A 27,400-nucleotide genomic window follows, 5' to 3' on the forward strand; every position below is an offset into this window, starting at 1 on the left:
GTAGCCACGGTATTTATATGGCTACTCCAGTTCAGTTTCTGGTCAGTGGTAGCCCCGAGGATGTTGATAGTGGGGGATTCAGCGATGGTAATGCCGTTGAATGTCAAGGGGAGATGGTTAGATTCTCTCTTGTCAGAGATGGTCATTGCCTGGCACTAGTGTGGCGTGAATGTTACTTGCCTCTTATCAGCCCAAGTCTGGATATTGTCCAGGTCTTGCTGCATTTCTACACGGACTGCTTCAGTATCTGAGGAGTCATGAATGGTGCTGAACATTGTGCAATCATCAGCGAACATCCCCACTTCTGACCTTATGACTGAAGGAAGGTCATTGATGAAGCAGCTGAAGATGGTTGGGCCAAGGACATTACCCTGAGTAACTCCTGCAGTGATGTCCTGGAGCTCAGATGATTGACCTCCAACAACCACAACCATCTTTCTTTGTGCGAGGTATGACTCCAGCCAGCAGAGGGTTTTCCCCCTGATTCCCATTGACCTCAGTTGTGATCGGGCTCCTTGATGCCATACTCGGTCAAATGCTGCCTTGATGTCAAGGGCAGTCACTCTCACCTCACCTCATCAGTTCAGCTCTTTTGTCCATGTTTGAACCAAGGCGTAATGAGGTCAGGAGCCGAGTGGCCCTGGCGGAACCCAAACTGAGCGTCACTGAGCAGGTTATTGCAAAGCAAGTGCCGCTTGATGGCACTGTTGATGACACCTTCCATCACTTTAGTGATGATTGAGAGTAGGCGGATGGGGCGGTAATTGGCCGGGTTGGACTTGTCCTGCTTTTTGTGCACAGGACATACCTGGGCAATTTTCCACATTGCAGGGTAGATGCCAGTGTTGCAGCTGTACTGGAACAGCTTGGCTAGGGGCGCGGCAAGTTCTGGAGCACAGGTCTTCAGTACTATTGCCGGAATATTGTCAGGGCCCAGAGCTTTTGCAGTATCCAGTGCCTTCAGTCGTTTCTTGATATCACGCGGAGTGAATCGAATTAGCTGAAGTCTGGCATCTGTGATGCTGGGGACTTCAGGAGGAGGCCGAGATGGATCATCAACTCGGCACTTCTGGCTGAAGATTGTTGCAAATGCTTCAGCCTTATCTTTCGCACTGATGTGCTGGGCTCCCCCATCATTGAGGATGGGGATATTTATGGAGCCACCTCCTCCAGTTAGTTGTTTAATTGTCCACCACCATTCATGGCTGGATGTGGCAGGACTGCAGATCTTAGATCTGATCCGTTGGCTATGGGATCGCTTAGCTCTGTCTATCGCATGCTGCTTACGCAGTTTGACAGGCAGATAGTCCTGTGTTGTAGCTTCACCAGGTTGACACCTCATTTTGAGGTATGCCTGGTGCTGCTCCTGGCATGCCCTCCTGCACTCTTCATTGAACCAGGGTTGGTCTCCTGGCTTGATGATAATGGTAGAGTGGGGGATATGCCGGGCTATGAGGTTACAGATTGTGGTTGAGTACAATTCTGCTGCTGCTGATGGCCCACAGCGCCTCATGGATGCCCAGTTTTGCATTGCTAGATCTGTTCGAAATCTATCCCATTTAGCACGGTGATAGTGCCACACAACACGATGGATGGTATCCTCAATGTGAAGGCGGGACTTAGTCTCCACAAGGACTGTGGAGGTCACTCAAACCAATACAGTCATGGACAGAAGCATCTGCGGCAGGCAGATTGGTGAGGACGAGGTCAAGTATGTTTTTCCCTCGTGTTGGTTCCCCCACCACCTGCTGCAGACCCAGTCTGGCAGCTATGTCCTTTAGGACTTGGCCAGCTCGGTCAGTAGTGGTGCTACCGAGCCACTCGTGGTGATGGACATTGAAGTCCCCACCCAGAGTACATTTTGTGCCGTGCCAGCCTCAGTGCTTCCAAGTGGTTCAACATGGAGGAGTACTGAGTCATCAGCTGAGGGAGGGCGGTAGGTGGTAATCAGCAGGAGGTTTCCTTGTCCATGTTTGACCTGATGCCATGAGACTTCATGGGGTCCGGAGTCGATGTTGAGGACTCCCAGGGCAACACCCTCCCTACTGTATACCACTGTGCCACCACTTCTGGTGGGTCTGTCCTGCCGGTGGGACAGGACATACCCGGGGATGGTGATGGCAGTGTCTGGGACATTATTTGTAAGGTATGATTCCGTGAGTATGACTATGTCAGGCTATTGCTTGACTAGTCTGTGGGACAGCTCTCCCAACTTTGGCAGAAGCCCCCAGATGTTAGTAAGGAGGACTTTGCAGGGTCGACAGGGCTGGGTTTGCCGTTGTCGTTTCCGGTGCCTCGGTCGATGCCGTGTGGTCCGTCCGGTTTCATTCCCTTTTATTGACTTCATAGCGGTTAGGTGCAACTGAGTGGCTTGCTAGGCCATTTCAGAGGGCATGTAAGAGTCCGCCACATTGCTGTGGGTCTGGAGTCACATGTAGGCCAGACCAGGTAAGGACAGCAGATTCCCTTCCCTAAAGGACATTAGTGAACCAGATGGGTTTTTACAACAATCGACAGTGGTTTCATGGCCATCATTAGACTAGCTTCTAATTCCAGATTTATTAATTAAATTCAAATTCCACCTTCTGCTGTGGTGGGATTTGAACCCATGTCTCCAGAGAAATACCCTGGGTCTCTGGGTTACTAGTCCAGTGATAATACCACTACGCCACCGCCCACCCTACATCTAAACTTAATTGAGTTTCATGAATATTAAGTCATAATTTAAATGTCTTAAGTGCTGCAGTAACATTTTCCACATTCTAAAATGTCCCTTTGAAATCTGAAATTATATAAAATCATCCGTCCCCAGACCAACACTGTTATAAATAAAGATTGTATCCCTATAAAAATGGGGCAATTTTCCTCTCCACTGCTCCTAAATAGGGCCTGAAAAATAAGTACAATATTCCCAATTTGCATGGTATCTCAATTTGCTATATGACTTTTCTGGAGCAAAAACTGAATGCATCTGAAGAAGGCGCAGCACGTAAATTACATTCAAAAAAATTCCTGAGGGCTTTGTACACATATTTTCCATAATGGCAGATGCAGATCAGGGGCAGATTGCTCCCAAACTTGCATTACTACTTGTTCGACTTTTCTTTGCCAAAGGAAAGGCTGGTATTATCAAAAATAGGCTTTATTTTGGATTTTTGTATAAAAAAAGTTTTGCTGCTTCAGCACTTGCTGAATTTCAGTCTTTTACACATCGTGATGAAGGCCACATCCAGTACTGTGCCATCACCACCGTCCACCCCACTGAATAGAGATTCTTTGCCTGCAGAAAAGAAAATTATGTAGAGCACAGAAACAGGCCATGCAGCCCAACAAGTTCATGCCAATGTTTATGCTCCACTCGAGCTCCTCCATCCTTCTTCATCTAACTTTATCAGCATAACCATATATTGTTTTCTCCCTCATATGCATTATTTAGCCTCCCCTTTAATGCAACTATATTATTTGCCTGAACCATTCCCTGTGGTAGGGAGTTCCACATTTTCACCACTCTCTGTGTAAAGTTTCTTCTGAATTCTCTACTTAAATTCTTGGTAACTATCTTATATTGATAGCCTCTCATTTTTCTCTTCCTCACAAGTGGAAACATTCCCTCTTGTGTCCTCTCTATCGGAACCTTTCATAATTTCAAGTAAACCACAAGTCCCCTTCATAGCTGCTGACAATACATATCTGGTTATCACATCTTGTTTCCTGACCAAAATACTCTCCTCCCTCAACCAGTCTGCTTTATCCCACTTGGAATAAAAAGGGAAGCCTTACAGTAAAACAAGCACCCTCCTATTTCTGCACCATCATTCATACTCACACTTGTTTTCTGTGTTCCTCCATCAACTCGGCCGCACAGATTTTCCCTCTTACTCATTCCCTCCAAGGCAAACTGCAAGGGTGCCTGGACTGTTGCTGAGAGTGCTGTTCTCGCACAATAGTTCAAACTAATTCATGGTGAACAGACCATTCTGAATTAAAAATATGAACACCACTGACATGCAAATCAGTTTTTGGCAGACACATAATGAAGTTAAAAACTTATCACTCTTCATCATCAACAACAACTTAACTGTACTCCAGGGAGAATGTTGTCACTGAGACCGCCCTCAATGCAGCCCAGTCTCTGCCAGTCATGGATGAGCTGGATGTACAGCCAACAAAATCGGAACTCAGTGATGCCATTGATTCTCTAGCCAGCGGAAAAGCCCTTGGGAAGGACGGCATTACCCCTGAAATAATCAAGAGTGCTAAGCCTGCCATACTCTCAGCACTCTACGAACTGCTTTGCCTGTGCTGGGACGAGGGAGCAGTACCACAGGACATGCGCGATGCCAATATCATTATCCTCTATAAAAACAAAGGTGACCGCGGTGACTGCAACAACTACCGTGGAATCTCCCTGCTCAGCATAGTGGGGAAAGTCTTTTCTCAAGTCGCTTTAAACAGGCTCCAGAAGCTGGCCGAGCGTGTCTACCCTGAGGCACTGTGTGGATTTCGAGCAGAGAGATCGACCATTGACATGCTGTTCTCCCTTCGTCAGCTACAGGAGAAATGCCGCGAACAACAGATGCCCCTCTACGTTGCTTTCATTGATCTCACCAAAGCCTTTGACCTCATCAGGTGGTCTCTTCAGACTACTAGAAAAGATCAGATGTCCACCAAAGCTACTAAGTATCATCACCTCATTCCATGACAATATGAAAGGCACAATTCAGCATAGCGGCGCCTCATCAGACCCCTTTCCTATCCTGAGTGGCGTGAAACAGGGCTGTGTTCTCGCACCCACACTTTTTGGGATTTTCTTCTCCCTGCTGCTCTCACATGCGTTCAAGTCTTAAGAAGGAATTTTCCTCCACACAAGATCAGGTGGCAGGTTGTTCAACCTTGCCCATCTTAGCACAAAGACCAAAGTATGGAAAGTCCTCATCAAGGAACTCCTCTTTGCTGACGATGCTGCATTAGCATCTCACACTGAAGAGTGTCTGCAGAGTCTCATCAACAGGTTTTCGGCTGCCTGCAACGAATTTTACCTAACCAACAGCCTCAAGAAAACAAACATCATGGGACAGGACGTCAGAAATGCTCCATCCATCAATATTGGCGACCACGCTCTGGAAGTGGTTCAAGAGTTCACCTACCTAGGCTCAACTATCACCAGTAGCCTGTCTCTAGATGCAGAAATCAACAAGCGCATGGGAAAGGCTTCCACTGCTATGTCCAGACTGGCCAAGAGAGTGTGGGAAAATGGCGCACTGACACGGAACACAAATGTCCGAGTGTATCAAGCTTGTGTCCTCAGTCCCTTGCTCTATGGCAGCGAGGCCTGGACAACGTATGTCAGCCAAGAGCGACGTCTCAATTCATTCCATCTTCGCTGCCTCCGGAGAATCCTTGGCATCAGTTGGTAGGACCGCATCTCCAACACAGAAGTCCTCGAGGCGGCCAACATCCCCAGCTTATACACACTACTGAGTCAGCGGCGCTTGAGATAGCTTGGCCATGTGAGCCGCATGGAAGATGGCAGGATCCCCAAGGACACATTGTGCAGCGAGCTCGCCACTGGTATCAGACCTACCGGCCGTCCATGTCTCTGCTTTAAAGACGTCTGCAAATGCGACTTGAAGTCCTGTGACATTGATCACAAGTCATGGGAGTCAGTTGCCAGCGATCGCCAGAGCTGGCGGGCAGCCATAAAGGCGGGGCTAAAGTGTGGCGAGTCTAAGAGACTTAGCAGTTGGCAGGAAAAAAGACAGAAGCGCAAGGGGAGAGCCAACTGTGTAACAGCCCTGACAACCAATTTTTTCTGCAGCACCTGTGGAAGAGTCTGTCACTCTAGTATTGGCCTTTAAAGCCACTTCAGGCACTGCTCCACAAACCACTGACCACCTCCAGACGCTTACCCATTGTCTCCCGAGACAAGGAGGCCAAAGAAGAAGAAGAAGAATGTCACAAGGCACTTCACAAGAGTGTTATCAAACAACATTTAACACCAAGCCACATCAAGGAGATATTAAGATAGATGGCTAAGAGCTTTGTCAACGAGGTAGGTTTTAAGGAGCATTGTAAGGGAGGAGAGGCAGAGAGACAGAGACATTTAGGGAGGAAATTCCAGAGTATTGGGCCAAGGCACCTGAAAACAAAGCCACCAATAGTGGAGCGATTAAAAAAGGGGATGTGCAAGAGACCAGACTAGGAGGAGTGCAGAGGTCTCAGAGGGCTCTCGGGCTAGAGGAGGTTACAGAGATAGGATGGGGCAAGGCCATAGAGGGATTCAAAAAGAAGGATAAAAAATTTAACATTGAGGCATTGCCAGTATCAAGATCGAAATTTTGCACCAATACCTCTGAGAATCAAATTGCTGTGGCTATCAGGTGGGTTTTATAAAGTGTGGGTGATCCACTCCACCAGATTACTGTCCAACTGGTTAAGGTGAATATCTACCCAAAGTTTTCTGAAGTCTTTACTATCTGGACTTTATTGAACTGAATTTATACAAATCCAACCAGTCTCGCTGCAAACATAATGAACAGTGCAGTAAATGTTCTGCTTGGCAAAACAATCTTGTAGTTGCTGCAAAAGAGGGGAGAAGTGTACAAGAGCTTCTTTAATAGGCAATCTAAAGCTAATTATGTGGTAAACTGTCTTTGTATGATTTCCTGCTCTTTGGAACAGGATTGCACAGTCCACACCATCTCATAGCCTATTTCCATAAATGGAGCAGTGACATTATGGGTGGTGAAAGCCCATAATGTGGCCTTTCAGTAAATGTTTTTTTCAGTAAAAAGTATTTTGGGTTACTGTAACAAAACATGTTGAAATGGGTGCTCCACTCTGAATTTTTAGAGCACAGAAGAAAAATGAACATATATGGATAGAGTGCCTTTTACATTCTCAGGATATCCCAGAGGACTTTGCAGCCACTGAAATACTTTTGAAGTTATGCCACCATCAAACACATCTTCCCCATCCCTCCCCTCCCCTCCCCGTCAGCATTCCAAAATGATCGTTCCCTCCACGACACCCAAGTCCACTCCTGCAACGCCCCTGACACCTTGTCCCCTTCCCACGGCACTTACCCATGCAAATGCAGGAGGTGTAATACATGACCTTTTACCTCCTCACTCCTCACCATCAAAGGCCCCAAATACTCCTTCCAGGTGCAGCAGCGATTTACTTGTTCTTTCAATTTAGTATACTGTATTCACTGCTCACCAATGCGGTCGCCCCTAGAATTGGGAAAAACAAACGCAGATTGGGTGACCGCTTTGCGGAACACCTCCACTCAGTCCGCAAGCATGACACCGAGCTTCTGTTTGCTTGCCATTTTAATTCACCACCCTGCTTTCATGCCCACATTTCTGTCCTTGGCCTGTTGCAGTGTTCCGGTGAATCTCAATGCAAGCCCGAGGAACAGCACCTCATCTTCCGATTAGGTATTCTTTGGCCTTCTGGACTCAACATTGAGTTCAACAACTTCAGATGACTTCAATGACAGCCTTTTTTGAATTTTGTTTTATTTTAACCACGTGCCTATCTTAAACCTGTTTTTCATGCTTTTGCTTTTTGACAGAACTGTTCATTATTCTGCCATTAACACCCTCTCTTGACTAATGCTTTGTCTTTTACTACAACTATTAGCACTCGCTTTGCCTTTGTTCCATAGAAACATAGAAAATAGGAGCAGGAGTAGGCCATTCGGCCCTTCAAGCCTGCTCCGCCATTCATTATGATCATGGCTGATCATCCAACTCAGTAACTTGTTCCTGCTTTCGCCCCATATCCTTTGATCCCATTAGACCCAAGAGCTATATCTAACTCCTTCTTGAAAACATACAATGCTTTGGCCTCAACTGCTTTCTGTGGTAGCGAATTCCACAGCCTCACCACTCTCTGGGTGAAAAAATTTCTTCTCATCTCAGTCCTGAAAGGTTTACCCCGTATCCTTCGACTATGACCCCTGGTTCTGGACTTCCCCACCATTAGGAACATCCTTCCTGCATCTACCCTGTCAAGTCCTGTTAGAATTTTATAGGTTTCTATGAGATCCCCCCTCACTCTTCTGAACTCTAGCGAATATAATCCTAACCAACTCAATCTCTCCTCATATGTCAGTCCCTCCATCCCAAGAATCAGTCTGGTAAACCTTCGCTGCACTCCCTGTATAGCAAGAGCATCCTTCCTCAGATAAGGAGACCAAAACTGCACACAATATTCCAGGTGTGGCCTCACCAAGGCCCTGTATAATTTCAGCAAGCCATCCCTGCTTCTGTACTCGAATCCTCTCGCTATGAAGGCAAACATACCATTTGCCTTTTTTACCGTCTGTTGCACCTGCATGTTTACCTTCAGCGACTGGTGTACGAGAACACCCAGGTCTCGCTGCATATTCCCCTTTCTCAATTTATAGCCATTTAGATAATCTGCCTTCCTGTTTTTGCTACCAAAGTGGATAACCTCACATTTATCCACATTATACTGCATCTGCCATGCATTAGCCCACTCACTCAACTTGTCCAAATCACCCTGAAGCCTCTCTGCAACCTCCTCACATCTCACTCTCCCAACCAGTTTTGTGTCATCGGCATCTTTGTCATTTAATCTTTCCTGCCCTCTGCCCTATCACACACTTCCCCTTTATTCTTCTTTCCCCCCGGCCCCCTTTCACTTCTCAAAGCCGATTACATTGTTAAACTTTGCCAGTTCTGATGAAAGGCCACAGATCTGAAACATTAACTGTTTCTCTCTCTACAGATACTACCAGACATTGAGTATTTCCAGCACTTTCTGTTTTTATTACTTTTGAAGTATAATGTAGAATAACATAGCAGCTAACTTGCACACAGCAAAACTTCACAAAAAGCAATGAGACAAATTGGTGTTGATGGTTGAGGGATAAGTGTTGGTCAGAACATTGGGAGACCTCTCCTGCTGTTTTCTCGAATTGTGCCAAGGGATGTTTACATCTGTTTGAGTAGGCAGTTGGAACCTCAGTCTAACATATCAGTCTAACATAGGGCGGCACAGTGGCGCAGTGGTTAGCACTGCAGCCTCACAGCTCCACGGACCCGGGTTCGATTCTGGGTACTGCCTGTGCGGAGTTTGCAAGTTCTCCCTGTGTCTGCGTGGGTTTTCTCCGGGTGCTCCGGTTTCCTCCCACAGCCAAAAGACTTGCAGGTGATGGGTAAATTGGCCATTATAAATTGCCCCTAGTGTAGGTCGGGAATATGGGATTACTGTAGGGTTAGTATAAATGGGTGGTTGTTGGTCGGCACAGACTCGGTGGGCCGAAGTCCTGTTTCAGTGCTGTCTCTCTGAATAAAATTTAAAAAAAATAAAAATATCACACTAAAATGGTACCTCCGATAATGGGGTACCTCTTTCAGTATTGCAGAAACATGTGTTAGTGTGTAGAATGATAGTGCGGGATTAGGAGAAGGGTGCTGATTTGACAATGAGTCTTCTATTTTAATTCCAAGTGGTATAGCACATTTGTGTTTTGCTCTCCTGTAGGGAACTAAGTATCTGTAACTCATGAGAAGGCAAGCAAATATCTTCAGCAGCCAGGATGTGATTGTTTTCTCTTGTCGACAGTATTGCAAAGCTCAGTGGTGTATGACATTAATTTCAGTGTAATTTCAACTTGTTGTCAAAGGGAATTTAAAATTCGAAACGTATAGCTTCAGTACAAATAAAAATCCAAAAATTTGCAGCATATGGACATTAAATTTCAAATTGTTGCTGGGAAAAAGAGAAGGCTTCTTACAAGGGCTGCCAGACTGGCTGGAAAGACACTTTTGCATATTGACAGATGGTACTTGAAAGGACAAAGGGGCGATTCCCTGCTCCAATTTACCTCACAATGGACCGTTGATCACCAGGTATTGTGTGTAGAGGAATATATTCCAAGGTCTGCGAGGACAAGCCAATCCACAAGGGCCAGGACTGATTCGGCCAGTTGGTCACATGACTAACTGGTTGTAGCAGGTTTCTTGAACTTGCCATCGAGAATTTGAACTCAGAAAGCTCTTGACTCCTGGATTGAAAAGAGCCTCTCCTGTCTGCTCCCATCTCTTTCTCACGGAACTGAAAACCACTGAAGACATATGAACCCCAAGAGAAAAAAGTCTCCTACAGTGAACAAGGTTTAAGAATAATACTGGCCACCAACGAAAAGCAAGATCAACCTACAAAAGGACTCTACAGTGAGCTCGAAGAACCGTAACAAACCCTTCAGATAGTGCCTCAAACTTTTTCACTTTATTTTTCTTCTGCTGTCTTCTGTCTCTGTTTGCATGTGTGTATCGCGATTGCATGCTAGCATGGGCGTGTCGTGTGTCCGTAGGTGTCAACCAAATTAGAGTTTAAGTTTAAGATTTAATTAATTTCAGTCTTTCTTCTTTAAACCTATGTGCTCATTGCTTTGCCTTATAATTGGAAAGTGGTGAACAAGGGGGAGCCCAAAACACAGTGTGTTTAAAATTAAACCCTGTTACAGTAAGGCCCGGTGAAGCCTGAGAGGGACCCCTAGACACCTTTCTCACCTGGCTGTAACACTTACTTTCTGTTTGTTTTTGTTTTTATTGCAGAGCAAATCATAGAAAAAGATGAAGGCCCATACTATACACATCTTGGTTCTGGACCCACTGTGGCAGCAATTCGAGAACTAATGGAAGAAAGGTATGCTGGTAACAAATTTCTCACGTTTTTTGAAATGGAGGATGGGCAACACAATGAGAGATTAGAGAGGAGAAACAAGGTCCACACATAACTGGGGAAAGACAAATGGCATTAGAGTAAAGAATAGTTCTGAAATAGAAGGATAGAAGGACATGGTGGTTTGGGGGCGCGGGGTGCATGCAAATCTGAGGCAGTCTAAGATGAATTTGCAGTGCCTGTATGAAAATACATATAGCATGGTAAAAAATGTTGGTGAGCTGAGGCACGTCGCCACATGCGACTATGATATCGTAGAAATAAGAAGGGATGGATAAAGAAAGCATGGTATTATTGATCAAAGAAACTATTATAGCCCAGGGTATGATGATGTAGTTGAGGGGGAATTGACAGAGACAATTTGGTTAGAATTGAGGGACAATAGAGGAGCTACTACACAACTGGGTGTATACTATAGGCTGCCAAATAGTGTAAGGGAGAGAGAGGAGCAAATTTGCATGAAAATTACAGAAAGATGCAAGAAGTACTGAGCCATGATAATGGGGGATTTAATTATCCTAATATAGATTGGGATAGTAACAATTCCTGAAATATGTATGAGAACTTTTTTGATCAGTATGTTGCCTGCCCAACAAGGAAGAAAGCAGTCCTAGATCGAGTCTGGGGAATAAAGTGGGGCAAGTGAAGCAGGTTTCAGTGGAAGCATTTGGGGAACTGTGATCATAATATCATCAGGTTTAGAATAGTTATGGAAAAGGACAAAGCACAATCAGGCATAAAAATTCTTAACAGGAAGAGGGCTAATTCCAATGAGTTGAAAAGGGATCTGACCCAGGTGGATTGAAATCAAAAATTGGCAACTAAACCTAGAATTGAAAAATGGAGGCCTTCAAAGAGGAGATGGTTCTGGTACAGAGATGACATATTCCCATGAGGAGAAAAGGAAGGGCATCCAAAGCTAGAATTCCCTCGATGACTCGAAACACTGAGGTTAAAATGAGATAGAAAAAGGCGGCTTCTAATAATTGGAAGGTTCATAACACAGTACAGAAACAAGCTGAATATCGAAAGCACAGTGATCTATAAAAATGGAAAAAGAGATCAATGAGAAAGTATGAGAATAGTTTAGCAGCTAATGTAAAAGGGAGCCTAAAAATCTTTTATTAACACAAATAAGAAAAGGACAGACAAAGGAAGGGTGGAGCCGATTAGAGACCCAAAGGAGAAATTTCTGGAGACAGATTGCATGGCTGAGGTACTAAATGAGTACTTTGCATCTGTCTTCACGAAAGAAAAGGATGGTAGCAATGCAGCAACAAAGAAGGAGGCGGTACAAAAATTGGATAGAATAAAAATAGATAAAGTCGAGTTACTTAAAATTTGGTCAGTACTCATAGTAGAAAAGTCATTCATGGGATGCATCCTGGGTTACTGAGGGAAGTAAGGGTTGAAATTGTGGAGGTTCTGACCACAATCTTCCAATCTTCCTTGGATATGGGGATTGTGTCAGAGGACTGGCGGATTTCAAAAGTTGCGCCACTGTTTGAAAAAGGGGAGAGGGATAAACCTGACAACTAAAGGATAGTCAGCCTATTGTTGGCAGTGAGGAAACTTTGAGAGACAATAATCCGGGACAAAATTAATTGGTTTATAGAAAAGAATGGGCTAATAAATGATTAAGTCAGAGTGGATCTGTTAAAGGCCAATGGTATTTGTTGATTGAGTGTTTGATAAAGTAATGGAAAGGGTTAACGAGGGTGGTGCTGTTCATATTAATGTGCATGGACTTTCAAAAGGCGTTTTACAAAATACCACATAAGACGTATTGGCAAAGTTAAAGGCCATGGGATTAAAGGGACAGTGATAGTATGAATACAAAATTGACTGAGGGACAGAAAGAAGGTAGCAGTAAACGTTTTTTTTTAGACGGGAGGGAGGTGCTATTATCTGGGAGTGATAATAGACCCACTGCTCTTGTTGATATTGTTAACAACGAGACAGGAGGAGTGCACTGTCTTTTCTAGTTTCACTTCTCCACAGGTCACAACATCTACTTAAATGTTTACCCGGTTACCAATCATAGCCAATCAAATATTCTTTTTATCCCAGAGCAAAATACATCAACCAGGTTTTTTTAAATAAACAACAAAATTATCAGGTTATTATAAAACAAGACTTAACCAGTAACAAAGCAAAGCATTAACACACCGATTAAAATATGAAAGTTCCCTTTTTAAAAATTCCCCAACTACACTCAAACAGACACAGGAAAAAATACAGAAATTCACTCTGCAGAGGTCTGTTACAAAAAAAAGACAAAAAAACTACTTTGTCCAAATACTTGCTAATTCTTGATGAAAAAAGAAAGAAGGAAGTCAGTTGTTCATTTTTTGGTCCAGTAACTGGGTGTACGGAGACAGGTCACTCGGATAGTTTCAGAAGCAGTCTGTTCTGGAGATGTCGAGAATTATTCTAGTAGGCTTTCTCGGAGAAATGTGGCATCAAGGTTTTCTGCCAGCACACACTTGAATCGCAGGATTTTTTTCAGCTCCTCAGGAGCTATACAGCACCAGGGATTTTTTTTTTCTACACTGGATCTTGGCAAGATTTCTTCAAAAAGGTAGAGAAGGAAGTGAGCTGGGTGATTTCTTTTCTCCTTGGCAGGAAAACACCAAACAGTGCATACCACAACTAAAACTGAAAACAATGTTCAAACCCCAGACAGTGAGTCGACCTCCTGACTTCCATAAACCTTGACATGTGGCTTCTCTGTAACCATTTTTCCCCAAGTCACCAAGGGTTCTGCTGTTTTCGGAGTCCAAATCACCATCCTCTGAAATTCCTCCTCATTTCAGTCTTAAATGGCCTACCCTTTACTCTGAGACGATGTCCATTGGTTCTAACCAGGGGAAACATCCTATCTACATCCACCCTGTCACGCCCTGTAAGAATTTTGAAAGTTTCAATGACATCGCCTTTCATTCTTCGAAACTCGAGAGAATACAGGCACTTTCCTCAATCTCTACTCAAGACAATAGCACCATCTCAGGGATTAGACTGGTGAACCTCCATTGCACTCTCTCTATGGCAAGTATATCCTTCCTTAGATCAGGAGAGCAAAACTGTACACAGTACTCCAGGTGTGGTCTCAACATGGCTATATACAATTTCAGCAAGACTACTTTCTCCCGAACTAAAAAGCTAGTATGGTGACCATGAAACTACCAAATTGTCATATAAACTCACTGGTTTAATAATCTCTTTAAGGGAATAAAATCTGCTGTCCTTACCTGGTCTGGCCTATATGTGACTCCAGACCACAGCAATGTACTTGAATCTTAACTGTCTCCTGAATTGGTCTAGTAAGCCACTCAGTTTTATCAAATGCTATGGAAAAGGTTTAAGAGAATAAAACTGGATGGACCAGTTGGCATTGACCTAGGCACTGGATGTGACAAAGGCACACACTCACGAACATAGAAAAATAGGAGCAGGAGTAGGCCATTCGGCCCTTTGGGCCTGCTCCGCCATTTAAAAAAGATCATGGCTGATTGTCTAATTCAGTCCCCTGATCCCGCTTTCTCCCCATATCCCTTGATCCCTTTGGCATTAAGAAATATATCTATCTCCTTCTTGAATATATTTAATGACTTGGCAACCACTGCCTTCTGCGGCAGAGAATTCCACAGGTTCACCACCCTCTGAGTGAAGAAATTGCTCCTCATCTTGGTTCTAAATGGCATACCCCGTATCCTGAAACTGTGACCCCCGGTTCTGGACTCCCCAGCCATCGGGAACATTCTCCCTGCATCTCACCTGTCTAGTCCTGTTAGAATTTTATAGGTTTCTATGAGATACCCCCCTCACTCTTCTGAACTCCAGCGAATATTATCCTAACCTACTCAATCTCTCCTCATACGTCAGTCCCGCCATCCCAGGAATCAGCCCAGTAAATCTTCTTTGCACTCCCTCCGTGGCAAGAACATCCTTCCTCAGATAAGGAAGCCAAAACTGCAATCAGTACTCCAGATATGGTCTCACCAAGGCCCTGTATAACTGCAGAAGGACATCCTTGCTCCTGTACTCAAATCCTCTTGCAATGAAGGCCAACATACAATTTGCGTTCTTAACTGCTTGCTGCATCTGAATGCATGCTTTCAGCGACTGGTGTACAAGGACACCCAGGTCTCGTTGCACCTCCCCCTTTCCCAATCTATCATCATTCAGATAATAATCTGTCTTTCTGCTTTTACAACCAAAGTGGATAACCTCACAGTTATCCACATTATACTGCATCTGCCATGTATTTGCCCACTCACCCAACTTGTCCAAATCATATTAGAGCCTCTTTGAATCCTCCTCACAGCTCACCTTCCTCACCAGCTTTGTGTCATCCGCAAACTTGGAAATGTTACATTTAGTTCCTTCACCCAAGTCATTAATATATATTGTGAGTAGTCGGGGCCCAAGCACTGATCCCTACGGTACCCCACTAGTCACTGTCTGCCACTCGGAAAAAGACATGTTTATTCCAACACTCCGTTTCCTGTCTGTCAACCAATTCTCAATCCATGCCAGTATATTCCCCCAATCCTATGTGCTTTAATTTTGCACACTAACCTCTTATGTGGGACCTTATCAAAAATCTTCTGACATCCTCAAAAAACTCCAGCAGATTTGTTAACCATGATTTCCCTTTCGTAAACCCATGCTAACTTTGCCCAATCCTGTTTATGCTTTCCAGGTGTTCTGCTATCACATCCTTTATAACAGAATCTAGCATTTTCCCCACTACTGATGTAAGGCGAACTGGTCTGTAATTCCCTGTTTTTTCTCTCCCTCCTTTTTAAATAGTGGGGTACATTTGCCACCCTCCAACCTGTAGGAACTGCTCCAGAGTATATAGAATTTTGGAAGATGACCTCCAATGCATCCACTATTTCCAGGGCCACTTCCTTTAGTACTCTGGAATGTAGATTATCAGGCCCTGGGGATATGTCAGCCTTTAACCCCATGAACTTCCCTACCACTATTTTTTTACTAATACTGATTTCCTTCAGTTCCTCCCTCTCATTAGACCCTTGGTTCCCTAATATTTCTGGGAGGTTATTTGTGTCCTCCTTTGTGAAGACAGAACCAAAGTATGTGTTTAGTTGTTCTGTCATTTCTTTGTTCCCCATTATAATTTTCCCCATTTCTGACTGCAAGGAACCTACATTTGTCTTCACTAATCTTTTTCTCTTCACATATTTAAAGAAGCTTTTACTGTCAGTTTTTATGTTCCCCACAAGTTTACTCTCATATTCTATTTTCCCCTGCTTAATCATCCTCTTTGTCCTCCTTTGCTCAATTCTAAACTGCTCCCAATCCTCAGACTTGCTTCTTTTTCTGGCAATTTTATATGTCTCCTCTTTGGATCTAATACTATCCCTAATTTCTTTCGTAAGCCACAGCTGAGCCACCTTTCCGGTTTTATTTTTGCGCCAGACAGGAATGAATAATTGTTGTAATTCATGCACACGTTCGTTAAATATTATCCATTGCCTACCCACCATCAACCTTTTTAGTAAAGTTACCCAATCTACCATCGCCAACTCACGTCTCATACCTTCGTAGTTTCCTTTATTTAGGGGCTTGTGCCAAAATTAGGAGTGCTGTCCCACAGACTATTCAAGAGCCTGCTACAGTCATACAGTTATATCTTTCAACCAATGTCTGAGATTCCTCCATCAGCATCAGGGTATAGCCTGTGCCACCGGCCACTGTGGCAAACAGTTGGGAGCGACTGGCCCTGGGAGTCCTCAACATTAATTCTGGACCCCAGTACTGCTACAACACTGGCATCTCCCCGACAAAGTGGAAAATTGCCATGGTACGTCCTGTCAACAAAAAGCAGGACAAATCAAATTTGGTCAGTTATTGTTCCATCAGTCTACTGTCAAACATCAGATGGAAGGTGTCATTAAGTGACACTTATTCACCAATACGTTGCTCACCATCACTCAGTTTGGGTTCCACCAGGACCATTTGGCTCCAGACCTCAGTACAACCTTGGTCCAAACAGAGATGAAAGAGCTGATTTCCAGATAAGAGGTGAGTGATTGCCAAGGCAGCATTTAATCACACATGGCATCAAGGAACCCGAGTAAAATTGAAGTCAGTGGAATTGGCAGAGGAGGGGCAAACTCTCCACTGACTGGAGTCATACCTAGCACAAAGGAAAATGGTTGTGGTTGTTGGAGGCCCATCAACTCAACCCCAGGTCATTGCAGCAGAAGTTCTTCATAGCAGTATCCTAGGTCCAATTATCTTCAGTTGCTTCGTTCATGACCTTCACTCCATCATAAGGTCTGAAATAGTGATGATTGCGCATTGTGCAGTTCTATTTGCAACTCCTCGAACAATAAAGCAGTCCGTGCCCACATACAACAAGAACTGGACAATATTCAGGCTTGGGCTGATAAGTGGAAAGTAACATTTGTGTCACATAAATGCCAGGCTATGACCATATCCAACAAGCAGGAGAGTCTATTCACCTCCCCTTGATGTTCAACCATATTACAATGACTGTATCCCTAACCACAAACATCCTCGGGGTCACCATTGACCAGAAACTTAACTGGACCAGCCATATAAATACTGTGGCTACAAGAGCAGGTCAGAGGCTGGGTATTCTCCTGACACCCCAGAACATTTCCACCATCTACAAGGCAGAAGTCAGGAGTGGGATGGAATGCTGTCCATTTGCCTGGATGAGTGCAGCTCCAACAACACTCAAGAAGCTGAATACCATCCAGGACAAAGCAGCCCACTTGATTGGCACCCCATCCACCACCTTAAACATTCACTCCCTCCACCACCGGTGCACCGTGGTTGCTGTTTGTACTGGTTGATGTTTGTACTATCTACAAGATACAGTGCAACAACTCACCAAGTTCTTGAACAGCACCTTCTATACCCACAACCTGGAAGGACATGGGCAGCAGGTGCATGGAACACCGCCAGATGCAAGTTCCCTTCCAAGCCACACACCATCCTGACTTGGAAATATATCACCATTCCTTCATCATCTCTGGGTCAAAATCCTAGAACTCACTACCTAACAGCACTGTGGGAGTACTTACACCACATGGACTGGAGCAGATAAAGAAGGCTGCTCATCACCACATACTCAAGGGTGATTAGGGATGGACAATAAATGTTAGCCTTTCAAGCAATGCCCGTATCCCATGAACAAATATAGTACATGAGGAAACTTTTTTTCCACACAGCATGTTGTTGTGATCTGGAATGTACTGCCTGAAAGGATGGTGAAACCAGATTCAAGAATAACATTCAGAAGAGAGTTGGACAGATACTTGAAGGAAAAGATTGACAGGGCTATGGCAAAAGAACAGGAGAGTAGAATTAATTTGATCGCCCAAAAGAGTCGGCACAGGCACAATGAGCAGAATGGCTTCCTTCTGTGCTTTAACAGTCAATGATTCTATGAAAAAAGATTGCTGAGACAAGTTGGACACAACAGTATCGATTCAAATGCATTATTTTACTTACACCAGTGTTATCTCCATCTTGTTGCAATTATACATTGCACAAAATGAAAGGTGCAGGCACCTTCTTCCAACATTGCTTCGGCCCTTGCCATACTCATTTTGTTACTGAAACCTTAATCTATGCCTTCATCAGCACCCGGATTGATGGTGGTAGGGAACGGGAAGGATGCTGCTAAAGGCTGCAGGTCATATTTTCCTTGCAAACTCCACCAGAAAATACAGTCTGCAGTTCTCAGTGGTTTATTTCTCTGCCACAGCTAAAAAAACTCATGACCTCCCACCTGAAAGGAAAGAGAAGCAGAAGAGCAGAGGCAGAAGAGAGAAATGGCCACACAAATATAAAAAAAAGAGAAAGACCATATTAGGGTCATAGAGAGATATAGCACTGAAACAGGCCCTTCGGCCCACCAAGTCTGTGCCGACCATCAACTGAACCCAGGTCGCTGCAGCTGTGAGGCTGTGGTGCCAACCACTGCGCCACTGTGCCACCCATATTCTCCAATTTACTGTATGAATGCCATAGGAGATCTATATGCAGCACACACTTTTGTCCATCACACTTCATGCATCTTGCTTTCATATTACATTTGAGCATAATTCTGGTATGTATGCAAATCTGTGTGTCACATTGAACCTTATTGGCTGAAATTACTTAAATTTACAGCACAGAAGCAGGCCATTCAGCCCAACAGGTCAATGTCTGTGTTTATGTTCATCACGAGCCACCTCCTACCTTAATTCATCTCACCCTAACACCATAATCTATTCCTTTCACCTTCACATACTGAGTAGCTTCCCCTTAAATGCATCTATGTTATTCACCTCAATTACTCCATGTGGCAGCAAGTTCAACATTTTCACCACACTGAGTGAACAAGTTTCTCCTAAATTCTTTGGTGTCCTTGGGACTTGAGCAAGGTTTAGCCGAGTTTGGTATAGGATATGAGGCAAAGACAGAGAGACAAAGACTACAGCAGCTGAACATAAAGGCTTTTCCTTTTATTCTTTCTTAGTTTCACTTTCTCTTTGCTCGCATGTGTATTCCACAGCAGCCTCCAGAGTACACAATGCAATTGCAATTTCAGAACACAGCACGACATCCCTCTCCTTCTTAGTAAATGAGAGACGTTGCATGTTTGTTTCCAAAATGTAAATGATAAACTTAAACATAAATAGTTCATTTTGTAACACAGTCACTTAAGTATGGTGGGCGTTTTCTCTCACGAGTAGGATATCGTCTGACATCAGATGTAGTCTCATTTGCCTCATGTTTTTCAATTGAGGTGTCAATGTCGGAATCAGATTCAATGCTTGTGAGTGGTGTTTTCAGTGCTTCAAAGATTGATGATTTGTGAACCGTGCTTAGCAGTGATCATTGATCTTTTTGCGTTGGTCACAACAAATGGTTGGATGTCGTAAGGGGTTGTTTGTTTTCCAATATGACCATCATGTTTCACAAATACTTTATCTTCTGGCTTAAGCGGCGTTGCTATAATTTTCATGTTTCGTTCTGCATGTACTTTCCTTTGTATCTTCTGTTCATAATTGTGTTCGTGTACATATTGATCATTAGCTCTGTAGGGTAGCTCAGGTAGATGTGTGCGCATAGGACGTGCAAAGATGAGTGTCGCTGAAGGTTTTCCAGTAGTTGAGTGAGGTGTCACTCTAATTATGAAGAAAATGATACAGTTCTTGCTTCCATGATTTGTTCTCAGCTGTAGCTGTATGTATTACTTTTTCAAAGTTCACATACATCTCTCGACTTGACCATTAGCTCTTGGCGAACGGGGTGTGATTTTCCTATGAGTGATTTTCCTATGAGTGAACCCTAAGTAGTTCCTGAATTTGCTGACCTCATCGCTGTTGAATGGGGGTCAATTATCACTTCTTACCATTTAAGGGATTCCAAACAAGGCAAAGATCTGGTCAAGCTTTGGGATGACTGCTTTTGTTGAGGTTGACATAACTAATTCCACAATTGGGAATCTGCTGTAATTGTCAGTGACAACAAGTAAGTATTCACCTGTGGATAAATGTGTAAAATCAACGCTGACTTCAAACCATGGTCCTGGAGGTAGTTCGGACATTTTTTATTTTTTTAAATTTTGTTTTATTAGAGATACAGCACTGAAACAGGCCCTTCGGCCCACCGAGTCTGTGCCGACCAACAACCACCCATTTATACTAACCCTACAGTAATCCCATATTCCCTATCACCTACCTACACTAGGGGCAATTTACAATGGCCAATTTACCTATCACCTGCAAGTCTTTTGGCTGTGGGAGGAAACCGGAGCACCCGGGGAAAACCCACGCAGACACAGGGAGAACTTGCAAACTCCACACAGGCAGTACCTAGAATCGAACCCGGGTCCCTGGAGCTGTGAGGCTGCGGTGCTAACCACTGCGCCACTGTGCCGCCCCTATCTTGAGAGGATCATGAAGATTTAACATTGTGGTTGCTTGACATGGCAAACACTGATTGATTTTGTGCTCTACCATACGGTTGATTCCTGGGGACCATCCCTTTTCCCTAAGGAGTTGTTTGGTTTTAACAATTCCTTGGTATCCTTCATGTGCTATATCGACAACACATTCCCTCAATGAGTGTGGAATGACAATACAGTTGTTGCGTAATACAAGATCAGATGTGGTTGGAAAGGTTAGCTCATTTTGAGCATTGTGCGGACCTTGTAGTGCGAGCGTGATTTTGTTTGTAGACGCTTTCCCGATTATGTCTTTCCAGTTTCATGATTCTGTAGCTTCCAAACATAGTCGCAAAGCCTCATCTTGTTTTGTTGCTGCTTTGATTTCGGCTACTTTTAGTGACTTTGGCACCGCATTTAGGCTTACGTAGTTAAGATGTTGTTCAGCAACCTTTTCCTCACGACTAGTAGGACTGACTGTTGGCAATGGATGTTGCGAAAGGTAGTTTGCTGGGTTGAGCTTGCCTGCCTGATACTGAACGTGGAACTCATACTCTTGTAGTTTGAATATCCAATGTTCTGTTTGAGTGGGTGGTGCTATGTGCATTATTGAACAAGCTCACTGGTGGTCTATGATCAGTTATTACTTTGAACTCGCTTCCATATAAATAGAGATGAAAGTGTAAAATACCCCATATGATTGAGAGTGCTTCTCTCTGTTGCTCTACAGGCGTTAACAATCTGCTTGCCATCACAACGATTGATGGGTTCCTGTCTTGTCCTTCTGTACAAGAACGACACCGAAGCCAACCGGGCTTGCATTCACGACTAGCGGGATGGTTTTCTCAGAGCCGAAATAGGCATTCGTGCAACTTGCTGACAAACATCGTTTGATCTCATGCACCACCTGTTTATGTGATTTTGTACATTCACAATTGGTGGTCTCTTTGTCAGATCATGTAGGGGAGCAGATAGTGTAGCAAGGTCATGAATGAAACGACTGCAGTATGTGACAAATACTAGCAGACGCTGAACTTCTTGTACGTTTGTGGGATCTGCAGCGTTTGCAATGTCTTCAACTTTCTGTGGATCTGGTGATACTCCTTCACCACTGACCGAAGAATTCAATTCTGCTTTTTGAACAAGCACGTGTCTTAGTTCAAGGTGAGGTTACATTCTCTGAGACATTGTAGGCATGCATGTAGGCGTGTCTTGAGTTCCTTTTCGGCGCAGCCATAGATGAGAATGTCATCACTGATATTCAGTATGCTTTCAAGTCCTTGAAGTGCAGATTGAATCAAGTGCTGAAATACCTCAGTTGCTGAGCTGACTCCAAGGTTGAGACTCTTCTATCAAAAAAGACTAATGTGAGGAGAGAATACAGTAAGATATCTTGATTTTCCTGCAAGCTCGATTTGATGGTCGCCTGCATTGAGGTCAAGTTCAGCAAAGTGTTTAGCACCATTCACTTTATGATATAATCAACTGTTGGTATCAAGTGTCTTTCTCATTGGATGGCTTGGTTTGGTGATCGCATATCAAAGCAGATTCTAATCTGTTTCTCGCTGTTAGGTTTCTTGATTACTCCTATGGGGAAGACCCAAGGGGGAGGCTCATCCCTAACTTTCTCAATAATGTCAAGGTCAAGTAAATGCTGAAGTTCCTTCCCTATCTGTTTCCTGACATGAAATGGTATTCGTTGCCGTTGATCTGCAACTGGGGGCACATTATGGTCGACATGCTGCTTGCATGTAACACCTTTCAGCTTTCCAGTACCAGTGAAGCGATTGGCATACAGTTCGAGAACATTTTTATTTTGTGAAGGAATCGCATATGATGCTGCAATCAGGTGCAGATCTGTTGCTGTGTGAAAACTGATAAGCATGTCACATTCTCCAGCTATGATATTGCATACAGCTTTCGTTCCAGTGCCTTTGAATGAGACTGGCGTTTCAAAAGTTCCGAGAATCTTCAGTAGTTTGTCACTGTTGTAAGGGAAAATGTTCGTGTCCCCAGGTTGCAGAGAATGGGGCAACCCTGAAGTTGGTTGAATGTTTTGTCTCCCATGACATTGACAGATGTCTATGTGTCTATGAAAGCATCTACGTCCGACCAGCCAATGGTCACCGTCACACGTGGCTGTTTGCTGTATCTGAGAGAGCGCTGAAAAGCATGTTCGGGGTCATTTGCCTTTACGTCAGCTACATTCGCTCACCCTTTTGCTGTGGTACACGTACGTGGCACCTTTTTGTTGGTATTGGTCTTAGTAGTTGATGTTGCTGATGAGCGACAAACACAACAAAGTGGTTGGGTTTTCCACAGGCTTTGCACTGTTTACCAGTCGCAGGACACTCTATCCGTTGAGGGCAAGCACCGCTACAGTGGAAAAATTCTTTGGATAAGTTGCAACTCTGTCTGTGAGATGGCTGTTGTTGCTTTGCAGGTGGTTTCCTGGCACATGAGCGATGAATAGTGTTCACAGGAGTTGAACTTGCAGTGTGGTAGTTACTGTTAGCCTCAACTTCAGTAGCTCTGAACTCTGAAAGCGACAGTGATCTTGCTAACTCCAGCAACTTTCTGTCTTTCTTGAGTGCTTTTTGGCATAGTTGACTGGAGAGACAGCCTTTGACTATTTGTGTTTTGATTTCCTGTTCCACATGTTCAGCATCACCGAAGTCACATCTGGTTGCTTGTTGCCTCAAATGCATGAAATATTGGTCAGTTGTCTTGTTTGCTTCTTGCTTAGTGTGCCGGAAGACAATGGTTTCGTATAGGTTGTCAATGCATGTTTTGCTGAGTTGCAGTCATTTCGCTCATGCAGAAGTGTCGCAAAGATATCTTCTAATTCTTCACCTCCATCGTGTAGAAGTAAGGCCTTCTTCCTTGTGTCGTCTGTGATTGCTAAACCTGCCATTGTGCCTTCGAAACATCATAGGCATTTTTGCCAACGTGGGGATCTGGGTGATGGCTCTGAATGCACATCAAAAGATGATAGATTGGGCATAGACAATGCCATACTGATCAGCAATGCAGTGATAAAGGATCCGGGATTGCACTCCTTTCAGAGGAAACCTCTCTGCACTGATCTGATATATATTTCTTTTTGGATTGAACAGATTTGGATCTAGAGTACACAATGCACAATGCAATTGCAATTGCAAAACACTAAACACTATAAATTCATTATTGGATTTCTTTGTGACTATCTTATACTTATGGCCTCCAGTTTTGGACTCCCCACAAGTGGAAACATCTGCTCCACGTCTATCCTATTGAACCCCTTCATAATTTTAATGATCTTTATCAGATCATCTCTGTCTTTTTCATGAGAAAATAACCCCAGCCTCAGGAGGAGAGAGAAGTGAAGGGAATTAAGATGACAGCTCCATATTGTGGGAGCTGGATGGCTGAAACACGGCCACCAAATGGTGGGACAGAGAGAGGGGAAGTTTACAAAGGATTTAGGGAAGAAACTTTCATGTATATAGTACCTTATATCTCATGACATCTCACAATCAAGTAACTACTTTGAATTGTAGCCACAATTGCTTTGTGGGAAAATGCAGCCACGACTTGTGACAGTAATGTCCCTCAAACAGCAAAGAAAATAATTAACTAGTTAATTCATTTTCTTTGGTAAAATGGTTGAGAGAGGAATGTTGGCTCCCTGCCTTCAGGGAGTGCCACTGGATCTTGAACATGCAGACTTGGGGCGGCATTTTATTCTGGCGACAGGGCTCCCCCGAGCTATTTAACAGCAGGCAGCCAATTAACAGCCTGCCATAGGGGCTGTCCCTTTCAGGGACAAGCTCCCACCTCCAGAGCTTCCAGCCATTGAAAGGCCTGCAGCTCTTTAGTACTGGTAGCGCACTGCGAGCAGTGGCTACAGCTGGCACTGCAGGAGGCCTTCCAGTACCGAAGAGAGGAGAAGAGTGATGAAGACCCCAGGCCAATCAGGCAGGCCCCAGCGATGGAATTGTTGAGGGGAGGAGGGATGGTTCTTCCCGGGGTCGGGAGGGGTCCTCCAGGGGCATTGGATTGCCCCCCCCCCCACGTCCCCCCCCGATCCCGCCAGGAAGCCACCTGGTGTTACCTGGCAGTGTCTCTCTGTGGCAGCGATCCCCTCCGCCTTCAGCAAAATTGAGGTGGAGGCAGGAAGAGGCCCTTAAGTGGCCATTAATTGGTCACTTAAAGGCCTCAACTGGCCTGAGGCAGGAAGGCCGTCCTTGGCCTTCCCTATCCCAGACAAAATGGCAGGGGGCCCGGGCAATGTCGGGAATGGTGCCCCTTGCCATTTTGTTTGCCCTCCCAGCCCCACCCACCCACCCCCTTTGTGACCACCTCCAAAGGCAGAACAAAACTCAGCCCTTGGTTTCACTCCTGATCCAGAAGAAAGTAGTTCCAGCTATGCAATGCAATGAAGGAAAAGCAAAAGAAACTTTGGCAAACAACAAGACTTTTAAGTACAGAATGTAACCTATTCAAAACAGAATACACTTTAAACAAAACCAACTACAAGAAATATCAAAATATCATTCAAATTATCCAAAATACAAATTATCCGAAACACACAATCCATTCTGCTCAGTGCTCATTACTGAACACACTGCTGTTTTGTGGCATCATGACAAATGTGTACATTTGCTGCCAGACCACACTTGTTGCACGCATCAGAGCTGAAGACTTGGATGCCATCCAATATCTCTCCCTGGTCCAACTATCTCATTTTAAATGACAGGCATTCCAAGCTGGACTGATTCAACTGGAGCACTGGAATCCAAATTGAATCCAGATTTGCAGTGTAAGCAGGCCCTTGGAAAAGAAACATCACAAAAGGACTTTTCAAAGGAGAGAAGCTTATCCCAGATGAGGTTGAAAACATTTCCAGTTGTGTTCTGTTTCCCTTGATAGAATGCCTTCACATGCACTCAGGCCTTTCAGGAACCACAATTCTTTCATGACAGTACTCATTTTTTTAACTCCTGGGGTGATCTGGAATTCAGAAGGCATGCAGATAGCAATTTAAAAATAACTTTTCACATGACCAACACTTTCACATCCTGTTCTGTTCTGGAAAGGATTCGCTTCTCACATGAGCAGATTTTAACAAGTACCTAAAAACTGTTTATGTTTTTGCGTTACATCCCGTGTTTCACTATTCTTACTTTGTGGTTTAATTTACCGTATGTATCTCAATTTTCAGAATCATTTATACATCTTTCAAAAACTATAAATATTCTGTGATGTGGCCCAACAGTGGTTTTGTTTTCCATAAGCAACAGTTCTACATGTATTTTAAAAATAATCCAAATTTGTATGTGCGCATGTCTAACCACTGAGAATATCCAACCTTTCTGTCCCCACCCCTCCTTCCCTCTCCACCAAAAAGATGAGCAGTGCAAATCACAGACTCTCAGGCCTCTGACAATGCTGTTGTTCAGTCATTTATTAGAAACTATACAAGAGCAGTACAACGTGATATGATTTGTAATATTTTTGTTTCTCAATATTTAATTTTTTTTAATGCATCTGCAATACTATTAGTAGCTCTGAATTTATAGTTTGTCTTCCTCATCAGTCTAGATTTGATGAATCTGCCAAGAATTTTTTTTTTAAAAACCCTTACAAGTGGGTTTTTGGGTCTTTTGTTGTCATCACCACATCTTAAGTTACGTTGGGATTTCTTGCTTGGGAGTAATTGGAATAATTCCAATGCTCTTAAAACTCACTTTTACAATCTGACAAGCAGTTAACTAAATTTGCACAGAACCAAAAAATGAACTCATATGTTTTTAGGGCTTCATCAGATATTTTTCTCATTCTTTATTCTGGGCCTCCTTATCTCGAGAGACAATGGATACGCGCCTGGAGGTGGTCAGTGGTTTGTGAAGCAGCGCCTGGAGTGGCTATAAAGACCAATTCTAGAGTGACAGGCTCTTCCACAGGTTCTACAGAGAAATTTGTTTGTCAGGGCTGTTACACAGTTGGCTCTCCCCTTGCGCCTCTGTCTTTTTTCCTGCCAACTACTAAGTCTCTTCGACTCGCCACATTTTAGCCCTGGCTTTATCGCTGCCCGCCAGCTCTGGCGAACGCTGGCAACTGACTCCCACGACTTGTGATCAATGTCACAGGATTTCATGTCGCGTTTGCAGACGTCTTTAAAGCGGAGACGTGGACGGCCGGTGGGTCTGATACCAGTGGCGAGCTCGCTGTACAATGTGTCTTTGGGGATCCTGCCATCTTCCATGCGGCTCACATGGCCAAGCCATCTCAAGCGCCGCTGACTCAGTAGTGTGTACAAGCTGGGGATGTTGGCCGCCTCGAGGACTTCTGTGTTGGAGATACGGTCCTGCCACCTGATGCCAAGTATTCTCCGGAGGCAGCGAAGATGGAATGAATTGAGACGTCGCTCTTGGCTGGCATACGTTGTCCAGGCCTCGCTGCCATAGAGCAAGGTACTGAGGCCACAGGCCTGATACACTCGGACTTTTGTGTTCCGTGTCAGTGCGCCATTTTCCCACACTCTCTTGGCCATCTGGACATAGCAGTGGAAGCCTTACCCATGCGCTTGTTGATGTCTGCATCTAGAGACAGGTTACTGGTGATAGGTGAGCCTAGGTAGGTGAACTCTTGAACCACTTCCAGAGCGTGGTCGCCAATATTGATGGATGGAGCATTTCTGACTCCTGCCCCATGATGTTCGTTTTCTTGAGGCTGATGGTTAGGCCAAATTCATTG

General features: G+C 44.2%; 1 protein-coding gene across 6 annotated transcripts in view; it reads left to right on the top strand.

The window, feature by feature from the left end:
* Positions 1 to 27,400, top strand: part of LOC137357103 (methylcytosine dioxygenase tet3-like) — a 423,938-nt gene that overhangs the window by 295,043 nt on the left and 101,495 nt on the right. For all 6 annotated transcript variants that reach the window (XM_068023133.1, XM_068023137.1, XM_068023136.1 and 3 more), the window contains one exon: positions 10,596 to 10,686. In XM_068023133.1, coding sequence (XP_067879234.1) covers positions 10,596 to 10,686 — 91 coding nt within the window. The remainder of the gene's footprint in view (positions 1 to 10,595; positions 10,687 to 27,400) is intronic.

The sequence above is a fragment of the Heterodontus francisci genome, chromosome 47 (genome assembly GCF_036365525.1).
Source record: "Heterodontus francisci isolate sHetFra1 chromosome 47, sHetFra1.hap1, whole genome shotgun sequence".
In the NCBI taxonomy this organism is placed as follows: domain Eukaryota; kingdom Metazoa; phylum Chordata; class Chondrichthyes; order Heterodontiformes; family Heterodontidae; genus Heterodontus; species Heterodontus francisci.